This window comes from Sardina pilchardus, chromosome 9, assembly GCF_963854185.1.
Source record: "Sardina pilchardus chromosome 9, fSarPil1.1, whole genome shotgun sequence".
In the NCBI taxonomy this organism is placed as follows: Eukaryota; Metazoa; Chordata; class Actinopteri; order Clupeiformes; family Clupeidae; genus Sardina; species Sardina pilchardus.
The window spans coordinates 12,569,948-12,591,478 of NC_085002.1; the positions used below are offsets into that span (position 1 = coordinate 12,569,948).

At 42.5% G+C, this 21,531-nt stretch overlaps 2 protein-coding genes across 5 annotated transcripts; one reads left to right on the forward strand and one right to left on the reverse strand.

The window, feature by feature from the left end:
* The first annotated feature begins 142 nt into the window (after positions 1-142).
* tespa1 (thymocyte expressed, positive selection associated 1) lies at positions 143-7,958 on the forward strand. 2 transcript variants are annotated; one of them, XM_062545817.1, is made up of 12 exons: positions 143-342; positions 679-843; positions 1,282-1,333; positions 2,658-2,710; positions 2,915-2,971; positions 3,635-3,671; positions 3,777-3,833; positions 4,008-4,103; positions 4,448-4,656; positions 4,815-6,028; positions 6,288-6,375; positions 6,873-7,958. In XM_062545817.1, the coding sequence occupies exons 2-12, from the start codon at positions 699-701 to the stop codon at positions 6,947-6,949; spliced, it is 2,085 nt and encodes a 694-aa protein (XP_062401801.1). In that variant the 5' UTR covers positions 143-342; positions 679-698; the 3' UTR covers positions 6,950-7,958. The 2 variants fall into 2 exon arrangements, with proteins under 2 accessions (XP_062401801.1, XP_062401802.1); XM_062545818.1 differs by having other exon boundaries at positions 1,291-1,333.
* A 1,228-nt stretch (positions 7,959-9,186) lies between these two features.
* Positions 9,187-15,889, reverse strand: tarbp2 (TAR (HIV) RNA binding protein 2). 3 transcript variants are annotated; one of them, XM_062545822.1, is made up of 7 exons: positions 15,646-15,889; positions 14,931-15,233; positions 14,756-14,825; positions 14,104-14,221; positions 13,843-13,970; positions 12,849-13,038; positions 9,187-10,479 (listed from the first exon to the last, which is right to left on the reverse strand). In XM_062545822.1, exons 1-7 carry the CDS (start codon positions 15,696-15,698, stop codon positions 10,322-10,324), a joined length of 1,020 nt encoding a protein of 339 aa, XP_062401806.1. In that variant the 5' UTR covers positions 15,699-15,889; the 3' UTR covers positions 9,187-10,321. The 3 variants fall into 3 exon arrangements, with proteins under 3 accessions (XP_062401806.1, XP_062401807.1, XP_062401805.1); XM_062545823.1 differs by having other exon boundaries at positions 9,187-10,476; positions 12,849-13,041; XM_062545821.1 differs by having other exon boundaries at positions 12,849-13,041.
* Between the last annotated feature and the right edge of the window lie 5,642 nt (positions 15,890-21,531).

Consider the following 21,531-nt stretch of genomic DNA (forward strand, 5'->3'; position numbering starts at 1 on the left):
GCTAGGAGGCGTCCATATCTCTTACGACAAACTACACGGGGATGGATTGCACAGGTTCAGGATATTACACGCTAGGTGCTAGCTGTGTTTCAGTTCTGTCTTCTCGTCGCAGCATCATTTCCTCCTTGGTTCTTCATGTAACGACAACAGCACACAGGCTAAAAGCGCGGACACGAAACTTTGCGTTGGCGGCGAACAATGCTCTAAAATGGGGGTTCTCGGGAGCGTACATGTAAAAATACAGGAACAACTCAAGAATGCCTCGTTGCATAATCAATATCGGATACCCGAGCGGTGAATAGAGTGCTTCATTTGAATTTTAAACCAACCGGTATAGTGAAGGTATGTTGGAAGTGGTTCTCGCATCAATTCGTTTTATCGCATGTGACAACAGTGTTTGGCTCTGCTAAAGGCTACATATGATTATGATATTAATCATAAAAGAACGGATTATTATTGTTAGAAGTTAATAGCCTCCGACTGCGAAATATATGTAGGCTTAATTGCTGCTACATAACAGCCTATTCTTTCTCTGAACTTATAAAATGTTTAACATAAGTCTGGGTTATTTACCCACTCATTTATTTCGATTAGAAGATCATTCCACCCATACGACCACTGAAGTTATTAAGGGTTGGCTGGAACGTGTAAAAGGTAGCATATCAACTTTTTCTCCAGTTCGCTCTTTTCTGGACCCAATGGAGACACCGTCCCCAAATGTCAGGCGTCATGCCTGGGTGCACAGCAGCTGGCTTACTCTGGAGGAGACGGAACATCAGGCCCCAGACCCAGCAACCGCGGGCCTGCACCTGCCCATTCAGGAGGATGATGTCTTTCTGGGAGGTCAGTGACATTTCCAAACGAACCAAATCTCCAGTGTGACCGTGACTGACCACAGAGAAGTAATAGCAGGAACTACAATAAACGGATTATCGGTGGGTTATGAGGAAGGGAATTTGAGCTCGTCTTACACACCTGCTGAATACTTTACTTTGAAAAAATGAATGGCCTCATTCATTTTCTTTGGGGAATTGTTTAGTGAGAAAGAGAAGTCTAGACAACAGCTACAGGTTAATAAACTAAGAAATAATACCTATAGGCTACACCACTCTGCCTCAAAGACAGCAAAAAATGTTATGCAACTAGTGCAGCTTGACACCGCAGCATAACAGAAACCACCTTAGGGAAAAAGCTGACAATTTGTGTTTGTGCGTAAGCAGAGGTATGCATCTTGAACGTTTAGTGACGCTCTCTTTGTCTCTGCATGGTGTGTCTTTTGAGTTTCCACAGGATGTGCTACAGGAAAGATTGAAACCTGGCTTCAAGGCTGTGGGTAAGTATAATTGTGTATTGTATTGTGTATGTCTGAGTGTGTGTGTGTGTGTGTGTGTGTGTGTGTGTGTGTGTGTGTGTGTGTGTTTGCATAGACATCTGCTCTGTCTATTTAGACTTAAGGAGTGGCAGAATAAGTTTATTAGTGGAGCATTAAAAACAAATCAATGGAAAGCAGCAAGAGATTTGAGTCATGTGAAGTTAATGATGAGTAAAATGTAAATTCAAAAATAGATGGATTGTCTAAATGAAGGATTGTAAAGGGTTTTTCAGTGATTCTTAATATGTTCATGCAATATTGCTGGATTCAGTTGAAGTTAAATAATACAGTGTTGTCTCTACTCAGGACATTTCTTTTGTATTTTCCTGAAGAGATATTATGATATAGCTTAAAAATAGAATGTTACTTTAATATGTGTGTAGCCCAGATATGAGTGCACTCACATTATCACCAGAACATTTGATAGTGTGACTAAGGATATTCCTATTCTAATGAGTCTTTCTATTGTCCATTAGAAGATTTAAAGCAACACTTTCGTACCTTAAAATAATGTTTCCAAAATCATTTCAGCGGTTCATCAACTCGTAACAGGGTAAACGGCACTTATGCTTCACTTTGCAGCCCTCTATCGGCACATGTGATGTATCGGCACCTCTATTACGAGGTGGGGTAGTGTATCTGTAGTTTGATGAAATGAGACATCAGAAACTACAAATTTGACTTGCTTCGATGTCGCAATACATCATACTTTCATAAAATCTTGCACCTTGTCTGTTATTTGCTGGATAAACAAATAGTGTGTGTGCGGCAGAGGAATAGTGCTTTGGTGTTGCTTTCACATTGTACAAATACAATTCAGGGTCATGGTATGGCATGATGATTTTTACTAAAATGCTACTTCTCCTGCTATAACATGTAAAATTCAAGACAGCAGGCAAACAGTAGATAGATAGGTAGGTAGATAGATAGATAGATAGATAGATAGATACTTTATTGATCCCCAAGGGGAAATTCAAGTATGCAGCAAAGGTGTTTTTTTTTTTCATCTTCAGAAATCAATGTAATTCAAAAATACCTTGTGATGATACCCAGAGTTGTCATGTGCTGAGACCGGATAGCAGTATTTATAAGATGCAAGGCAGGAGGAGAACACTGCAGTGTCTGACATGTGGTGCTTTGTGGGTATTTTTATCCCAGTGACTGGCCCTGTGCCCACTGTCTACCCACAGGCACACACAACAATTCAGAGCTGATAATGTGTACTTAGTGGTTGCTGAGTTCAGTGGTAGCTAATTTTCCTCTCACACATATTATCTCTTCACAGGCCAGACACTGGACTAGAGGAGGGTAGAGCTGATCCTGCTCACGTAACTTTGGGTAAGTCCTCCTAAAGAAAATGGAAAAACGTTGCTACGCTTTGTTAGGCTTGAGAGCAAGGGTGTAAGGTTTTGACTGAATGCATTTCTGATCATGGAAAGCGCTGACCTTTGCTACATTTGCCTTTGTTATCTCACCCTTGTTGTCAAGTTAGTCCAGATTCGCACCCATGTTTAGTGATCCTGCTCCTCTTACCTCCCCCAGAGTCTTTACTGAAAACGTGTAACAGTTTTGAAGATGACCTGAGTCTAGGAGCTGAGGGTAAGTGAAGGAAAGTAAACTTAGACAGAGGAAACAAAACAGGAAAGACTGTCATGGGAAGAGGTGGGACTGTGTGTGACCAACACACTTATTTCTCTGTTTACGTGTGGGAATTTGTCCAGGTTCCAGGAAACAAAGTAGATTTTTTATAAATACCAAATGATTCAGACATATGTTTGATTAAGAGAATAATCACAGAAAAGATGAAATGATGAAGCCTTTCAACAATTGTCATGGAATAAACCCAAAGAACAATACCAGAAATTTGAGTGTAAGAGAAAGACCACATAATGGATGCACCGATGAAGCCTTTCAACAGTTGTCACTTCATATTGCCACGACATAAAGCCAAAGAACAAGACTGTCCATGGTGGTCACAGCCCTCCTCATATTTCCATTGCACACAGTTCTATTGCATTAAAAACAATGGCCTCTTTGTAGCATCAAAAGCCTACACCTCTTCCTTGAGTGACATCCTTGTGGATTTAAATCAGATAAAAACTTATCTGTAAAGCCATGTGTCTGAAAAGATGGATCCGTTGTCACTGACAGCATATGTTTGACATGAGTATTAGAAGGGCGGAATGAATTGTAATGGAAATGCAAATGATTGTTAAGCTGGGTGAAGGTGTGTCTCAGACTGGTCTTTCTCTCTGCTTTCAGCCACTGTGTTGCACGATGTGGACAGACCATCAGTGGGGTGAGAGGAAACGTTGCTCGTCTTATACAAAATTCAGATGTTTTGCATGTGCACACTGCCCTTCACTCACATGGCTTTGTTGTTGGCTGTGCATTGCATCACCAGGTGCCGTCCCGTGCTCCTGCCCCCTCCAAAATCACGTCAGAAAAAATTTACCACGAGGTTATTATCGGCGTCCTTTGGTGTCCTTTCAGTGTCTGCTTCAAATGCATTTTGAAATACCACACTAATGATTAAATGCTGTAATTGTTGTGCAATAGCATGTAACGTTGCTGTGGCTCAGTGCACAGAGTTGACAACCTAGTTTTGAGAATGTGAATGCGAATGTGTTCTCAGCACACGTCAGCAGAGGCTTACTCTTCCACTCTTTAATATGGGCCAGAGCATGGCTTCCAGCTGCCTGTCCTCCGCCACCAATAAGACGGCCTCAAGGTAAAAGCATACCTAACATACCTGACTCCTCCTGCCTCTTGTCTGTCCTAATAGTGTCACTGTTGACATAAATCTCTCCATCTTTCTCCACTCCCACCACCCCCACCTCTCTCACACAAATTCACACAAATTCACACACACACACACACACACACACACACACACACACACACACACACACACACACACACACTTCCCCCTCTTCACGTGGCAATGCATCAAGTGCATGTGACCCCCCCCCCCCCCCCCCCCATTTTGCTCAAGCCAAAACCATCAACAGATTCAAGATATCTTTTATAGAAATGTCTTGAGTTATAAGAAAAAAAATGTCCTCTCTCAAATAGTATCTCGGAGGTTCTTCAGATGTGCACTGAGGATGCAGAGGAAACCCTGTACCAGTTGGGGTTTGGGTGTGACGAGCCACAGGTCACGGCGCGAATCCCTTCCCGCTTCTTCAACTTCCCTTCGCAACTGCGCGGCATCAATTTCCGCCTCTTCTTGGAGTCACAGCTCCATCGGGTCAGTCAAGAGGACCCAAACCTGTCCCTTGCTAGTGAGTGAAACATCATACAATATCCTTTGTGTTATGCGCTCATATCTTTGCCGTGTCTGGCAAGCCTTATGGTGTTGTAGTTACTGGTATGTGTTTCAGTTATGAAACACTGAACTATCGCTGTGTCTTTCTCCCTCTTTCCCTTATCTCCTGTGCAGGTCGTTTCAGGCAAGTGGAGGTGTTGACAGCGATGGCCAATGCATTTTACTCCCTCTATTCACACGTGTCCAGGACTCCCGTCCAGAAACTTGCGCCGCCCGAATTCAGCTTTTCCCCTGCGGCTGAAAAGCGTATCGGAGTGCGCTTCTTCGGCAGTGTCCGCAGCGAGCCTCGCTCACCCGTGGAGAGGCTCAAGGACACCGTTTCGAAAATGTGCCTCTTTGCTGGCTCTCGTACCTCCGACTCCTCTTCACCGCACAACTCACCCAGGAAGCGGTGCAGTATCCCCGAAATACCAACCCAGTTGGTAAACACAGACATGAAGGCTTCAGGACATTCAGAACCTGGAGGAGGAAAATGTGCAGGGCTTGCAGAAAAAAATATGGGACATATCACTAATGTAAACCCTAATATAGAAAAAGGAACAGGCAAGGGATCTGAAAGGAGGACTTTTGAGAATGTGACTCCTCAAACAGGTCTTGACAGCACCGAGCACTCAAGGACATTGTTATCAGGTTCAAGGAAGATCTCTCAAGACTCGGTTAACAACTGCAGAGTAAGACTCACATTTTCTGATCCTTGCCAAACCCAGAGTGCTGTTGGTGACGCAAACATTCCAGAAATTTCCCAAAGGCCAGTAACCCTCAACCTCCAGTCACACGACTTGTTTCAGGCTCCCGTGGCCCTTGTGCCCAAGGTGACTCATGACATTATCTGCCCTCCCATTGTAGAGGAGGTGCACCAAGCACCGTACTGCACTCCACAGGACTTCAAAACCTCAGCGTCCCATAGGTGCTTTGGGGGACAGTCCATTTCAGACATCTCCGTCACAACTTCACCCTCAGAACTGTACGAACAGACAGTTTGTCTCAAGTTACGAGAGGGCGAACCCACAAGTATCCCTAAAACCTGTTCTGAACATCATTCGGTGGATGGTGAGTCGCCTGCACCATCATCATCCCATCCCAGCACAAGCAGACGCGTGTCCCCATGTCAGATACTGGTGACAGGTTGGGACGGTGAAGCCATGCACGGGGACACTGCAGAAGATGTCCCTCCTGTCACCACGTGCGCTCCCTCTGCCTCTATTCCATCTCAGACACCGCTCTCAAACGTCTGGAGGGACCGGAGGTACCTGAGCCCCCTCAAGGGTGCAGAGCAGGCCCGACTCATCCACGAACCCAAGCATGCCAATTCCTTTGAACTAGAAGAGGTATGTAAGCATTGCGCCTTCATCTACATGTTGAGTCATCAGCTGCACACCTCCACAGAGGCTCCAAATGCCCACTCATTTCACCCCATTAGCTCCTGTGCTGTTGCATTGTTTTGATGGAAGTGATAACTGTAAAGAAAAAGCGCCAGCTTCGCTATCCGCCCCCTCTTCGTGTTCTCAGTTGTTCCCACCGATGGTGAGTGACTCATGATGAATAAATGGATTGAAGTACATGTAGAAAGTTGCTGTTTTTGAACAGGTGCACAGTGCTGGGGAAGATGATGTGGGACAATCCGACCTTGGGACACGCGCCTCCTTCTCCCTCTCTGCTATTGGTCAGAACAAAAGTGAGTCAATTTGATTCCAAAAGTGAGTTGATTCAGCTAGAGCCCGGTTTTGTCTGAAGCCAAGTGTGGAACCATTCTTTTTTTTAAAAAAAGAAATGCAATTATAATAGTTCAGGCTGCATTGACACCTTTTCAGAAGAACTTTGCTCTTAAACTTTCTCACCATTACCACAGCGTAGCATCAGCAGTGGCCGTCCAGAAGTTTCAAAGCAACAGTAAAAGATGAAGTGAATGTAGGGTGGTGCTGTGTGCTACCATCGCTTTCTGAACTGCTAAAGGGATGGGTGTGAACAGACTACTCATCTTCATTATCACTCTGTCAGTAGTGGGGAAACCGCACGACAGGAAGGGAGATAAGCTGGCGCAGCATCTGGCGTATCTGCAAACTAGCACAGCACAAAGTCTCGACGACAAAGTGCTAGAAACGCAATTTGCTGTGCAGTAAACTCGTGTAAACCATCACAGGGTGTCTTGACTTTTCTGTGTCTGTACTCTAGGTTTGCCTCCGAGAGGGGACAGTTTCCAATCGGACAGCAGTGGCTACGCTGAGGATGACGTGCACCTCCTGGCTTAGGAATCCACTCACCCTGATTGCTACTCTGTTTCGTGGTTGGGTCTATGTGCACTGGAACAACACATTGTGCAAAACAGTTTTACTAGCTTTTAGTGTACTTTAAACCTTGACCTCTGCAGACAATTTACATGCAAGCATAAATCCTTTGTAAAATATACAAATTAGGCCACAGTGGGCATTGTTTATGCATTGCTTATCAAGCAGAGGACTAGGATACTGTAATATTTGCATTGCTGTTGTCTTGACCTTTGCCAGTAGAAGATCCGGATGATGAAGAAAGATGAGCCACATATTTTTTTTTTATTGCTTAAACACAAAAATGTGGAGTAACCCAGTTTGTGAAACCTTAAACTCAAACCACTACACACAGTTGTTTGGTAAATACTAATCACACGTCCCTACTTCAGACACAAAAATCTAACAAAATAACACTCCTTTGCCATTTCAAGATACTGCCTTTCAAAATTCACCTATCAGACCTCTATAAGCCCTGACCCAACCTGCCTTACACAGAAATGGAAAGTAGCCAACAATGCAGTGAGAGGAAGAGGAAGAGGAAGAATTAGGATGACAGGGGGAGCCCATAGCTGTGTAGAGAGAGGGAAATGCTTATGGGGACGTGCTGCAAGCACGGTCACTGTAGTGCGTTCTCTTAAGAATATGTTTTGCCACTGTTTCATCTGACAAAGTGTCTGTAGTATTCTGCTACTATGGTGTAGGATTGTGTTAAAGGAGAATTCCGGTGTGAAATTGAGCTTAACTGTACCGAAACATGTTAAGGTGTACTCACACGTGTTTTAGACGCACTTTCACTCACCCCCAGCATTCTGAACTCCTCCGTTTTCAGCCTAGCTTACAGTAGGCTTGAAGCTATTAGATTGGGCATTACGTAGCCTATGCAGCTAAATCGCTATTTTTAAACCATTAAAAAGGTCCCAAGTAACTCCACACTGCATTGGTAGACTTCTGAGGGTCCTGACATTTAAAACGAGATACTGAGAACTTTGGAAATGCACAGGAAGTTTATTAAAAAAAGACTGTTTACAAGCAGTGCCTTCATAGAATCTCTCCGCTGGGCGCCATCTTGGAATCAAGTCGCGATAAGTCGACTGACGAGCACGAACGAACAGGAAGGACTGGGGAACATATTGCTAAAGTAATTCCATAGGAAATATATAGTTATACTGTCTACATGAGCATGATGAGTAACAAAGCTCAAAATGTTTGCAATATGTCCCCCTGTCTTTCCTGTTCGTTTGTGCTCGTCAGTCGACTTATCGCGACTTCACCACAAGATGGCGCCCAGCGGAGAGATTCTATGAAGGTACTGCTTGAATAAACAGTCTTTTTTAATAAACTTCCTGTGCACTTCCAAAGTTCTCAGTATCTCGTTTTAAATGTCAGGACCCTCAGAAGTCAACCAATGCAGTGTGGAGTTACTTGGAACCTTTTTAATGGTTTAAAAATAGCGATTTAGCTGCATAGGCTACGTAATGCCCAATCTAATAGCTTCAAGCCTACTGTAAGCTAGGCTGAAAACGGAGGAGTTCGGAATGCTGGGGGTGAGTGAAAGTGCGTCTAAAACACGTGTGAGTACACCTTAACATGTTTCGGTACAGTTAAGCTCAATTTCACACCGGAATTCTCCTTTAATTGTGTGTAGTGTGTTGGGAAAAAATGGGCCTGGTTTTAAGCAATCAAAAGAAAAACGGAAAAAACGTACAAAGAGGCTGCTTTGTTTTTGCATGGCCTTACAGTGTTGTGCATATTTGTGACTGCTACTCAATGGGCCATACACAGGACATGGGTGTAGTTACCTGCAGGCATTATTTTGAGAGTTTTCCAGTGTGCTGGTTTCCTGGTTAAGCTCTCGTTAACAAATACAGGGTCCCTGGAAATCTGCACAGTGCGCTAAATTATGTAGAAATAGTTTCCCATTTGAATGTGTGCTATGTTTAGTAGTGCAATGGCTAGCCACAGTCCTGTGCTTGCGGCATTACTGTAGTGCAAGCTGTCAGAACTTGAGAAACAGGGACAGTGACACTGCAGATCCTCTGTAAGCTGAGCCAGCTGAACGCATTTCCTCGTCTGAACATTACCATCATCTTTCCTGCCTTTCAAAAATGCTACTGAAAGACCTGTGTGTTGTGTATGATGTGTTGATTTAAAAGTAAATTGCATTAATTTATATTACAGGAGAACTTACTTGCATCAAGCACACATTAAATCAAGAGAAGTGTATTTAAAAGACTTTATTAAATTTATTTTTTGAAAATGTTGTAAAGCAGACAGATGTTTGACTGCTATATTGTATTACGGTAAATAAAATCCAACAAAACATTATTTGTACAATTGAGAATGCATTCATTTCTCCATTTCCCAGTCTATCTCAATATATTGCCCATTTCCAGAAAATTGTGAGTGTAATAACAATTTAGAAAATATCGCAAAGAGTCACAGCAGGGAGCCTTCTGTTTTTAATCCCATTGATTCTACTGAGGTATCTGCCAGTAATGACACTAATTTGTTACATAACAGACACTTTGTAGTTGAGTTGATGTCTAGTGATTTTTTTGGCAGCCGAAAATGCACATTATGTGCAACTTCCTGAGGTGATCATAAAAGCGTAGTTTCAGCACATTGTGTTTGGAGCATCATTTTAAATTTGGGTACAGGACAGAAATATGAAGTCTAAGAATTATTAAAAACCGGGCCAGTCTGTCAGTCACCAACTCTGGTTATAACTTTTAAAAAAAGAACACTGTAACAGTTTGTTCAATTACTCTTGTTATCTAGAGAGAGTGGATAGGTCAAATTTCTAAAAGTGCCAGTGATCAGATTGGCTAATTATTTCATGACATGGTCAAAAAGGCCACAGCTGTTTAAGGGCACAATTCTGAAAAATGTTAATGGCTAAAAGCTAAGACAATTTAAACATCAATTGTTAAAATCAGTGGGGGATTGGAAGATAAACAATAAGAACATGATGGGACTATCAATAGCAATAAAATTTGCTAGTGCAGCACATAGTTCAATAGGAAGTACAACTAGACTTTAAAATTAATATAATGCACTGCCACATTATATCAAAGTTTAACTACACTATATGCTACATCTAGATGGAGGAGAATCATTAAATTTTGTAATTCACAGGGGGGCTCTCAAATGAGTTCTTGCATCAGGGGGAAAAGATGGAGTAACAGCACTGGGAGTCACAGAATCCCACAAAAACCCTCACTTCACAGAACTGAGGACATAAACAAGATTTGGAGATGGTCACCTTAACCATTTCTAACAACAGCCCCTTCGAATGGAGGGGGGGTAGAGAAAAGGAAACGAAAAAGAGAGTGAGGTCTTGTCAGCAGAACAGGGTCATTTCCCACCTGCCATGATTTTGAGGTATTGAAGTGCATTGTGGGCAGCGCTTGCCCGGGCGGCATCCAGGCTTGAGGCAAAGCCGTGGCACACGGTTATGGGCTGGGTGGAGAGCTCCACCAGACACTGGCAGAGGCCACTCAGACTGCGCTCTTCTGAGAGAGAGAGAGAGAGAGAGAGAGAGAGAGAGAGAGAGAGAGAGAGAGAGAGAGAGAGAGAGAGAGAGAGAGAGAGAGAGAGAGAGAGAGAGAGAGAGAGAGAGAGAGAGGGAGACACACACAAGATTTTTAAAAGTGACAGAAAATATTCTGCTGAAACTAGAATAAAACCGTGAACTTAGACCACTCCGTACTGGTTACTGATGTACAAAGCTTAAATATTTAGTTATAATAACGCCACCTAGTGTTGAAAATGGTTATGTTGCTGCACTGTCTGACATAAAGCACATAAATCATAGCCTACATTTACTGACTTTAATCAGGTTAGACAGACATTCACCCTACATCTTTATTGAACATTTTCAAAACAGGAAGGCTAAACCCACAGCGAAGTAGACCACAATATATGTATGAACGAAAATGTAACTAGCACAGATATTGCTCGGTACTTCACTTCATCTACATTACTCAGAAAAGAGTAAAATAGTCACATACATATTTGAATGGATAGCATCTGATATCTTACTGCAAGTAAACCACTAAGCCAGCTGATTTGGGAAGACTCCTCTTTTGGACAGCCTACATTTGATCTTTCCTGCTGAAAGATGACCAGAATGCTAAGAATTGAGAAAGGCCATAGGCAGAAACACTGTCTCTTATTAAATCATTGTGGTATTTGGAGCTACCAGAGCGTGCGGCCGGTCGTCCTCTGTTTTTCATATCACGTATCCCGTAACCCCGTGCCACGTATCGAAAACGTACAACATTCTGTGTGTGTTCACTTTTTCAACACACAGACTGCTTTACTCGAGTTCTGAGTAGAGGGTATCTACAAACTCACTGGAGAACACAGGCCTACATCAAACAAGGTATAGTTTTTATACCCTTTCCATGTATGCACATATATACGGTGGAGAATTACTTTCATTTCATATTTAAGATGTTTGAGAAAACATGAATAAAAAATAAATATATCCATCTAAATGTTTCCCGAACCTCTATGAGAATGTTGCTACTAAATATTAATAGTAATTTCACACAGACAGACAAAAAAAAAAAGTTGTCTTAAAATAGGCATACTTCTTGAACAAACCAACAAGCCAGACTGGCTCCATTTTATCCCCGGAGATAGGGTGGGAAAATATGACTAATCGCAGACTTTAAAGTTTGCGGTGGGTCTCGGCCCTGGATCCTACCCCCAAAATAACCTCTGGCATCCCACTTAAGGATGGCATCGGGCACATAATTTGGTGGTTGATTTACAGACTGTGCTTGAGATTCATGGGGCTGACCACAGCCACTCCCCTTACATATTTGCAATAAGTATGACGAAATTAGATGGCAGGCCACCAACCGCAAATATCCGACAGAGGTGATTAATTAGCGATGCAAAACTACAGTGTAGAGCTAGGGACTTTCAGCAAAGCCTGGCCAGTGCTGAAATGATAAAGTGTTTACTTGTCACATTAAATCTACACTTTATGTTCATATCGATTCTGACAGTCCTGGGATGAGATCAGTGCAGTGTCATAAAAAAGGCCTACCTTTACCACAGCTAGGTAAGACTAAAGCTAGAAGAGGACATTATTATACCATGCTTTTGGACTTGACTAGGGGTGGATTAAAGATGTGTTTTTGTGTCCATTACAAATTGTTTGCAAACGTCATTCAAAAACACCAAAACAACTCTGGAAACAATTTTGGTGTGGTTACAAGCAGCTGCTATCAGGCGATGTTGCATAGTATTGGCAATAAAGCACTGCCACTGACTTGACTAGACTTGATTAGACTGTGCTTTTAGAGAGTGTTTCTCAAAGTATGGTCCAGGGACCACTGCTGGTCCACAAGCTATCCCAAGTGGTCCCTGTTGTGTGATATACTGTTGAAGTAGGTCTACTGTATTTTGTTTTATCTAGGTGGTCCGTGAGATTTGTTTTTATTGGTTAAAGCAACACTAAAGCACTTTTCCTCTGTCGCACACACGCTATTTGTTTATCCAGCAAATAACAGACAAGGTAGAGTATGTTGCATGATTTTATGAAAGTATGATGTATTGCGACATCGAAGCGAGTCAAATTTGTAGTTTCTGATGTCTCGTTTCATCGAACTACAGATACACTACCCCACCTCGTAAAGTTACATAGTGCGGTTACAGCCGATAGAGGGCCGCGAAGTGAAAGCAGAAGTGCCGTTCACCCTGTTATGAGTTGATGAACCGCTAACAAGATTTTGGAAACATTATTTGTAAGGTATGAAAAACTCTTTAGTGTTGCTTTAAGTGGTCCTTGGTCTGAAGAAGTTTGAAGAAACACGGAACTAGAGGGTGATAGAAGACCAGCTTGCGGGCACAGCGAAGCGAGGCTTACCCAGGTCCAGGTAGCTGACGTCGAAGCGCTGCTCCTCCGACAGGTCGTGCAGCAGGGAGCAGAAGTTGGCGGTGGAGCTGGCGGTGGCCAGCGGGTGGCTGCGCAGCTGCAGGATCTTCTCGCCGGCCGAGTTGCGGAGCGAGTCCCAGGTGCAGCCGAAGCCCTTGCACTTCCCTCCCTCCAGACGGTGCTGCTGGAGCAACAGCACAGACCCACAGGACACACAGTGAGAGGAGATGCAGCATCAGTGGTAATGTCAGTTTAATGCCACACCAGCGTCAAGGGGAAAAAGGTCAACTAAATATAAATTAGAAATGTACAAAAATAATAATAATAATAATAATAAATTATAAATTAAATTAAAAAAATTACATAAACAACACAAACAATGTAGATAAGATTTATATCTTATCGTTCGCTTTGGGACAAAGATGTCTGCTGAATAACTATAACCATCTTCAAATCTACATGTTATATACATTCAGAATTTGAGAGGAGATACAGTGTTGTCCTACCAAGTGGTTATGATTAGTACCTCTAAGGCTAGTCTTTATTAATTTATAAAGTGCCTTTCAGTCTTTTAGCAATAGAAGTTGCTTCACAACAACACACCAATACTGAATGCAGAGACAGTGCTGAACTAGAAAATCCAGTAAGGCACAGAGTTTGTGTTTCTGTAGAAAGTATCAAATATCATGACAAATATCATGACATGCCTCATTTTTCATTGTACTGAATGACTTAGATCTAACATGTTCATTGTACCATTTCCTCTACAAAGAGGAAGATTTATCAACCATCCGGCAAGAATTTTTTTGCACTGTAAGACCGCTGTACTTATATCTTTGTGTGTAGACATGGACCAGCACTAAATAAATTGCCATAGGCCCACATTCTTAACTTCATTAACATAACGCAGTTGCACTGATGTATAAAATAGCATGAAAGAAAACAAGCAGCAGCTCCAGCATGACCATAAGGTGAACATTCTCACCATAGTGAAGGTGTCGTCCTCTGCTTCGGCTTCATGGCTGCTGCGCAGATCTACTGGCACGTCATGGATCCTGGAGAGCATCTTTGCTGCTGCGTTGCGCTTGGCAAGCTTCTTGGATGTACCACTGCCTATTATTTTTTAAACAAATGTTTTGCAAGAGAAAATTACTTAATCAAATGTTTTAATGTAAATGTGTCTCTGTGCTTTTAAAATACCATTATGGGCCTTAATTTAAATTGACAACAAAGTATATAACATTACCGATTTCAACAAATCTCTCCACGCGGCAGGTCATGGTAAACTCTTTACGATGGGCAGGCCCGGACTCCTGTGTCACCGTATACTCAGGCAAACGCCAGCCTTTCTGCACCACAAGCTCCTACCAGGAGAATGGGGAAATAGATAAGAGACAAGAATAGACAGAGGAACAGTGAAGAGTATGAAAGGAAAGCTCAGGCAATTTTTCACAGAGATCTCTGTTTCTCAAAAGTCACCTAGTACTGTCTTTAAAATCATGTCCCCATAGTGTAGCAGTGTAGCTACCTGGCTGTTCTAGCTGTTGGCTGTAGCAACTCGAGCTATGTAATGTAATACTGATTTGTTTGGTTTTGTTTTATGTTCCGACAGTACTTGGTGACCTCTATGTGAAGTCATCTTTAAGAGCGGGGAACTGAAGTGGGTTCAATCATCAACAGAAATAACATGCAGAACAGCCATGTGATTTAGGGGAGAATAAATGTAGGGGTTGCATAGCATACTATGGGTTTAGTCACTTGTTGCAAATATTGAAACATAGGCACTCAACATGAAGTATAAACTTAAAAAAACACCAGAGAAAGAGGGGAAAACTCCTATGGCCGATTCTAATGTCCAATGTCAGAGTAAGCAATGACACAGAGACATATTTGATCACCTGTAGCGCTCCTACTGGATTGCACTCAACTTGCTGAGTAGAGCTGGTTGACTTCATTTCTGCTGGGATGCTACAAAAAAAAGACACACAAATAATTGATCGATAACAATTTATGATTTTCTTATGAACATATTGGCCTCTCAGGGCCACCATAGGACACTATATCAGACTTTACCATTCTCCATCTAAAGACATGTCGACTCCAGCAAAACTCTCGACTCCTCCGACTCCCCCTATTCCCCCTTTAAGCATCTTGAGGGCTGCCTCGGCGGCTTTGTGCTTTGCGGCCTTCTTGCTGGGCCCTTGGCCGGTGCAGCTGATGTCGCCCACGGAGACGCGGAAGGTGAAGTTGGGCTGATGGGCCTGGCCCTCGGCCTTCAGCAGGTCATACACCGGGGTCTTGCCTATCCGCGTTCCATACTCCTGCAGCAGACTGATCGGCGTCTTCCCGGGGTTCACAGCCAGCATTTGCTCAATACTAACAGCAGAAAAGGTAAGTCAGCTGTCAAACATAAAATTCAGTGCAAAACCCAATGCAAAATTCAGGCGCGTTAATCTTTTTAGTGTCGCTGAGGACTCGGTCCAACTGTGGGCAGAGCTGCCAAGACATTGTTGCAATGGTGATTTTCACCTCAACAATTAAATTGAAGCTAAATCATCCCTGGTCCAGAACACTGCCGCTAACATGCTAGTCACATGTCGTTTTACTGAGCTCAAGGCAATGGTAGTTGTTACAATTAGAATTGACAACACTGTCGGTATCACCCACTCGATCAGTTATGTAACACAAAAGCTAGGCCGAAGTAATCGTTGACTAATGTCTGTCAACGTGTAGCCTAAGTTATTATAGTTTTTAAGGGTTAGCTGCTACGAGGGATAGACCATGTTACCTGGAACACCCAGAGTTTCTCTTGCAGTTGCCCGGGCTTTTCTCGTCGCTCATTCCCCAACAACAGAGACAAAGCCAGTCGGTTTCGGATTGCAAACTCCCCCCCAAAAAGAAAATTAAAATCCCTAGATGTCATTAATGGTCCCTCAAGTCGAGGAGGCAGCGACATAAGGAGACTGCGACCTCCTTTCGCAGTCCCTCTGCAACAACGGCAGTGTATTGGAAATATTTCTCCTGCATTAACATTTCCTAGTCTCGAGCAACTTCCGTCGCCTTTTCTGACGTCACATTTTTTGAGGTAGTCTGATGCCATATTTTGGATCCCACACTGGCTGATCCATAGACTGTATAGTTACAAAACAGTATATGGGCCGATTCTACTAATTATTAATTTCATAGATACTGTCAGGACAGTATAAAATTAACAAATGAACAAAATTGTAAATGTAAATGGGTTAGGCTACTGTATCACATGATTATATCACATCAAAAAGCAACAGGCCTATAAACAGCAGACACAAATATGAACTAAACTATGACATTAAGAAAAAATAACTTAAACAAACATAATCTCCTTGGCGGAGGTAATAAATGATAATGATAAAAAATAAACTGAACTGACTTTATAACTTTCAAACCAAAAGTCAACAGATTAATCAAAGGCAGTATAGATTTTTTCCATTTCTTTTTGAGAGGGAGTTGGTTTCAGCAGTGGGCACCATAATAAATCACCCTGTTCAGTTTTGACCCTGGGCAAATGCCAGCAGACCAGCATCAGTAGATCTAATAGAGACCTAGCAGGATATATTGTGCAAATATGCCTACATTATATGTTGGGCCCAGGCCGTTCAGTGTCTTCTAGACAATGACTTTAAATATAATTCTAAACTTAGCCTAAGTGTGAGCCAGTGCAAATACCTGGGGATTGGGGCGATGCTATCTCTTTTCTTTGTTTCGGCTAAGATTCTGGCATGCATTTTGAATTAGTTGGAGCTATCTGATGGACTTTTGGGGAGGCCAGTGAGGAGAGCATTGCAATAATCAACCCTGCAGCATCAGTGAGGGATACTTCCCCCTAAATTGTTAGCTGTAGGCTATAATTTCAGATAAGCTTATTAGTCCAGTTTACTTTAGTCAGTATTGATATTGTTTGTTTGTTTCTTTTATATATATATTGTTTAGGCTAGCCTACATAACAATCAAAACATTAGTGAGGCTAGCCTGTAGGGTGAGTTTATTATTTTGTAAATAATGCACTTGGAGAATGTACATTACAAGTCATTAGCATGTTTAAGTATAACGGCTCAACTTTTTTCCCCCCATGTCTGTGTAATTCTTTTCAGAGGATATCCATCGGTCTGTTGACTAGGTTCCTTAACTGATTAGTCTCTTACCAATCAAACACTTATGGAGCAAAGTTGGAGAAAGGATATGGGTCCAAGTGCTGACAAATCCATGAAAGGCTATAAACTAGTTTACCTGAAGGGGGCAGAATTTAGTCATACTTGTTTTGAGTTTCGCGGCCTTCTACCTTCACTTCTGTCAGTGTTCTTAAACTGGGGGTGGGGGCATTATCAGAGAGGTCATGGAACGATTGTCTGTCAGAATTTTTTTATTCTTTTTTTTTTTTTAAACGTATATGCAGAAAACTATACAATAGCCCTATAGGCCGACAATTCCCAGTGCTTCCATCCCTTGGGGATCAATAAAGTATCTAGCTATCTATCTATCTATCTATCTATCTAATGTTCTTCCAAAATTGATGCTGTACTTGCGCCTCTAATGATGTATCATTTGAGCTTGAAGATGCAGTCTATAAGCTCCCAGTGACAGCACTCTAGGCAGCCTTATTTTGCCATAGTAGTAGCTGTACATTGAAAGGGTGTTAATCAATTGGAAAATGCGAAGTTGAATTCTCAAAGGCAGCCATGTACATACAGTAAATGCCTTTGGCATTGACCACAACCTTTGCCTCTGCTGCAAATGCTTATCCAGCAACAACATTATCAAAAGTGACAGCGAATTTCAAGCTGTTGCATGGGAGGTTGTTGCGATACTTACACTTACAGTATTTGTTTGGGAACCACTGACATAAGTCATTAACTGTGGGACTGTTTATTGATGTCCACTATCTATCAGAAACATGAGAAGTAGAATGTTTGCTCTGAAATGTTTGCTTATAATATTACGTGTCTATTGCACTTTAGCCATTCTCTTTAGACTAACCAATATCAATATTGATTTGTCCTAGAAGAATGTCTTTAAAAAAAGTAATTGAAAACTTAGTATTTTCTGACAGACATTTTAGTGCAAACATTCTAGGCCTACTTCCTTTTCAGAATGGAATTTTTACGTTCACCTTACAGCTGAAAACCAATCAGTGGGCATAGCAGTTAAATGACTATACACATGCATAATGATTGTTAGACATCATGTAGGCTAGTCGTTTGGTGCAGTGATAAAAGCAGGCATCAAGGAAGAACAAACTTGGATATCATAATTATGCTATTACAGCGGTTTGCGTTTTACAGCTCCTGATGTCTGTCTTGTATTATTCTTTCTGTGTGAGGTACTAATAAGCCTTGTTTTCTAACCTATCATTTTCTGGTGTGGGTTTACATTTGCTGCTATTTAACTTGTTAATCTAACTGCCGCTACAGAGTTGGAACTTAATGGCAGCACTCTTAACATGACTTCTTCAGGCAATCATTTTTCATGGACAATCTATGACCCACATGCACACACACGCACACACACACACACAAACAGACACACATAAACACACGCACGCACGCACGCACGCACGCACGCACGCATGCACGCACGCACGCACGCACGCACGCACACACACACACACACACACACACACACACACAAACATTTCCCCCTCTTCTCTTGGCCCTGTATCCAGTGCATTTGATCCCCCCATTTTGCTCAAGCCAAAATCATCAGCAGATTCAAGATATCTTTTAAAGAAATGACTTGAGTTATATGAACAATTTTTTCCTCTCTCAATACGCTCTGTTTCCTTTTTTGTGTGTGTTTTGATCCCTGCTCTTGTGGCCGGACCGTTCTGTGGTGAGGCGCGGGTTCGAGTGGCGCTCCAGTGTTATTTTTGGCTGGAGCAGTGGTTGGTGGCTCTGAGAGAGAGAGAGAGAGAGAGAGAGAGAGAGAAAGAGAGAGTGAGAGAGAGAAGAGAGAGAGAGAGAGGAGACGGAGGGGGATCACTCTCAGTCCAAAACCGAGGCTGTTTAAGGGATTTCTTGCCTGAAAGAATCCCTCTGTAATGATCAGAGTCATTATGGGCACACACAAAGTCTGAGACGTGCCTTTGCGCTTTTAGCTAATTTCTACACACCCATGCTTACAGTGTACTCCTCATGCATAAAGACTAGAATCACTCAAGCAGACAGTCTGCACCGGACGACCCTAGGATTCCATTTACAGTGAAACAATGAAAACAATAGGCGGTATACCTCACTGCTGTTTCATTGTCTTTAGTATTTTCATACTCTATTTATTCGAATCTGTATAACATTTCACAGTTAGCCTGCTAATAAACACAAAAATCTGATGAAATGGTATGAAGTGTAAGAAGTATATGTCAAACACTCTCTCTCTCTCTTTCTCTCTGTTTCTCTTTCTTTTTCTCTCTCTCTGTCTCTCTCTCTCCATAGTCAGGATGCTTTGTGCCGCGTCAGGCATTTTTGCTCTTCCCACTACACTCTAAGACATTATGTAAAAAAAGATGTTTTCTTTCTATTTCTGGCAGCAGATCAAGTGAATTAGATTTTTTTCCATTTTGAGTGGTGAGTGTATATGTGTGTCTGGCACGTCCCTGTGTGTATGTTTATTTGCATGTGTGGAAGTGTTGTGCATGAGCATGCGCATGCTTGTCTCTTGTGTGTGTCTCTGTGCTGTGTGTGTATGTGTGTGTGTGTGTGTGTGTGTGTGTGTGTGTGTGTGTGTGTGTGTGTGTGTCTGTGTGTCTGTGTGTCTATGTGTGTCTGTGTGCCTGTGTGTGTCCGTGTATGTGTGTAAGTGTGTATGTGTGTCTGTGTGTGTCCGTGTCTGTGTATGTGTGTGTGTGTGTGTGTGTGTGTGTGTGTGTGTGTGTGTGTGTGTGTGTGTGTGTGTGTAAGTGTGTGTGTGTGTGTGTATAAGTGTGTGAGCTAACCCACAAAGATATTTCAATTTCTCGGGGATATTAAATAAACATGCAGCGGCAGCAGCAGCCCCAGCAACACGCTTGCTGCCTGCCAGTCGCTCTGGAGGGAGGGGGGAGGAGGGGGGAGGGAGGTTGTGGCCATGACTCTGGGGGGGTGCAGCGTCTCATGGTCAGGGCCCCCGCCGGACACGCTGGCGCCTCGCTCTGGAGGACTTCTGAACCACCACACTCCTCCGCCAAAACCCTGCCAACCCTTCCTCTCTCATCCAACCCAAATCACTCACTTCTTGCCTGCCTCTCTCTCTCTTTCTCCCTCTTTCTCTCTCATTCTGTCTCTTCTCTTCCTTTTCTCCTTCTCGTTTTCCTCTCTTTCTCTCTCTCTCTTGCATCCACTCACCCTTGTTCTCTCTCTCTCTCTGTCTCATTCATTGTCAGTCTCCTTTCTAATTATAATCCGTTGCTTTCTTATTGTTCTCCTTCGACTCACAGAACTTCTTGCTGCGACATTGTGACTCTGTAACCTTCACCTTTTTTGCATTTCCTTTTCTCACATTCTTCCACCTCTTCTCTCTCTTCTACAACCCCATCCCCTCTTAAAATATTCCCAGGAGGTATTTAGTGGCCAACACTGAAGGAACAAGGATGGTTTGTGTAGTGTGTCAGAATAGAAATACCATGGCAACATCAGATTCTTTAATATAGTAAGCGTTTAGCGAAAGCCCATGGTCCATATAGCATGGTGGGCCTCATGTAAATATATTTACCGTTGTCAGTTCAGTCACTTAGCCTGATCTAGTTTGTGCATACTATCTGAGTTAGGTCTACTTAGCCAAAATATCTCCGACTCCAACATTTTGAAAGAGCTCCGAAGTATTTCGAAATTTGGCACAATCGCGATAATGTATAGAATATTTCATGATGGCCATCCTTTCATTTCAAGTTTTGTCAATTTGAAAGTAACTTCATCATAGTGTCATGTGGTCATGATATAAAATTCATATGTTGAGTAAAGACCCTTGGCAGCTTCTGTCATTTAGGTTTCAAAACCTGATCAGTCTGAGGCGTCTTTTCTGAGCAGACCTACAGTTTATTTTTACTGCTACAACCAGGGGACACAAAGTCCCAATAGACTGTAAAACTATAAAAGCCCAACATCTGGCAAACACAGACTTAACGGGTTTCCCCTGGGCCATATTTGCCAGATATCCTAAACCCAGTGCTCTGAAAAGAAAAGATGCATATCAAAAAGACGTAAAAAATATAAAGCATGCTCAATTTTCAAATAAGAGTTAATAAATATAGAAGAGGGCATTGGGAAGTTGTGACTGAAGTCCCATTAGCATCTAACAGCATTATGAATTTGGAGGAATTAAGGAGAGAGGTTGTCTATTTTGAAGTGTCACATCTCATTTCCTCAGCTTCCATTTTTTTTTCTGGAAGCAATTTGTCATCCGGAGGACATTAAATGGGGAACATATTATCTTTTTACAGGGGCATGGAGTCGCCCACAGCCTGCCCACAGTTCCTATAAACAGAATTGGTTCGTTTAGTGGTGCATTTGCCTGCATCTTAGAAGTTACACTGGGCCCAGTCAAAATGGCCTGTAAAGCCATTCAGCTTTGCCATGAAAGGGGGACAGATAAGTACAGCTAAGCATCGCCCTGATGGAGGCACAATAGATTTAATTGGGGGCAATGATGATCAATCTTTCTCACCTTT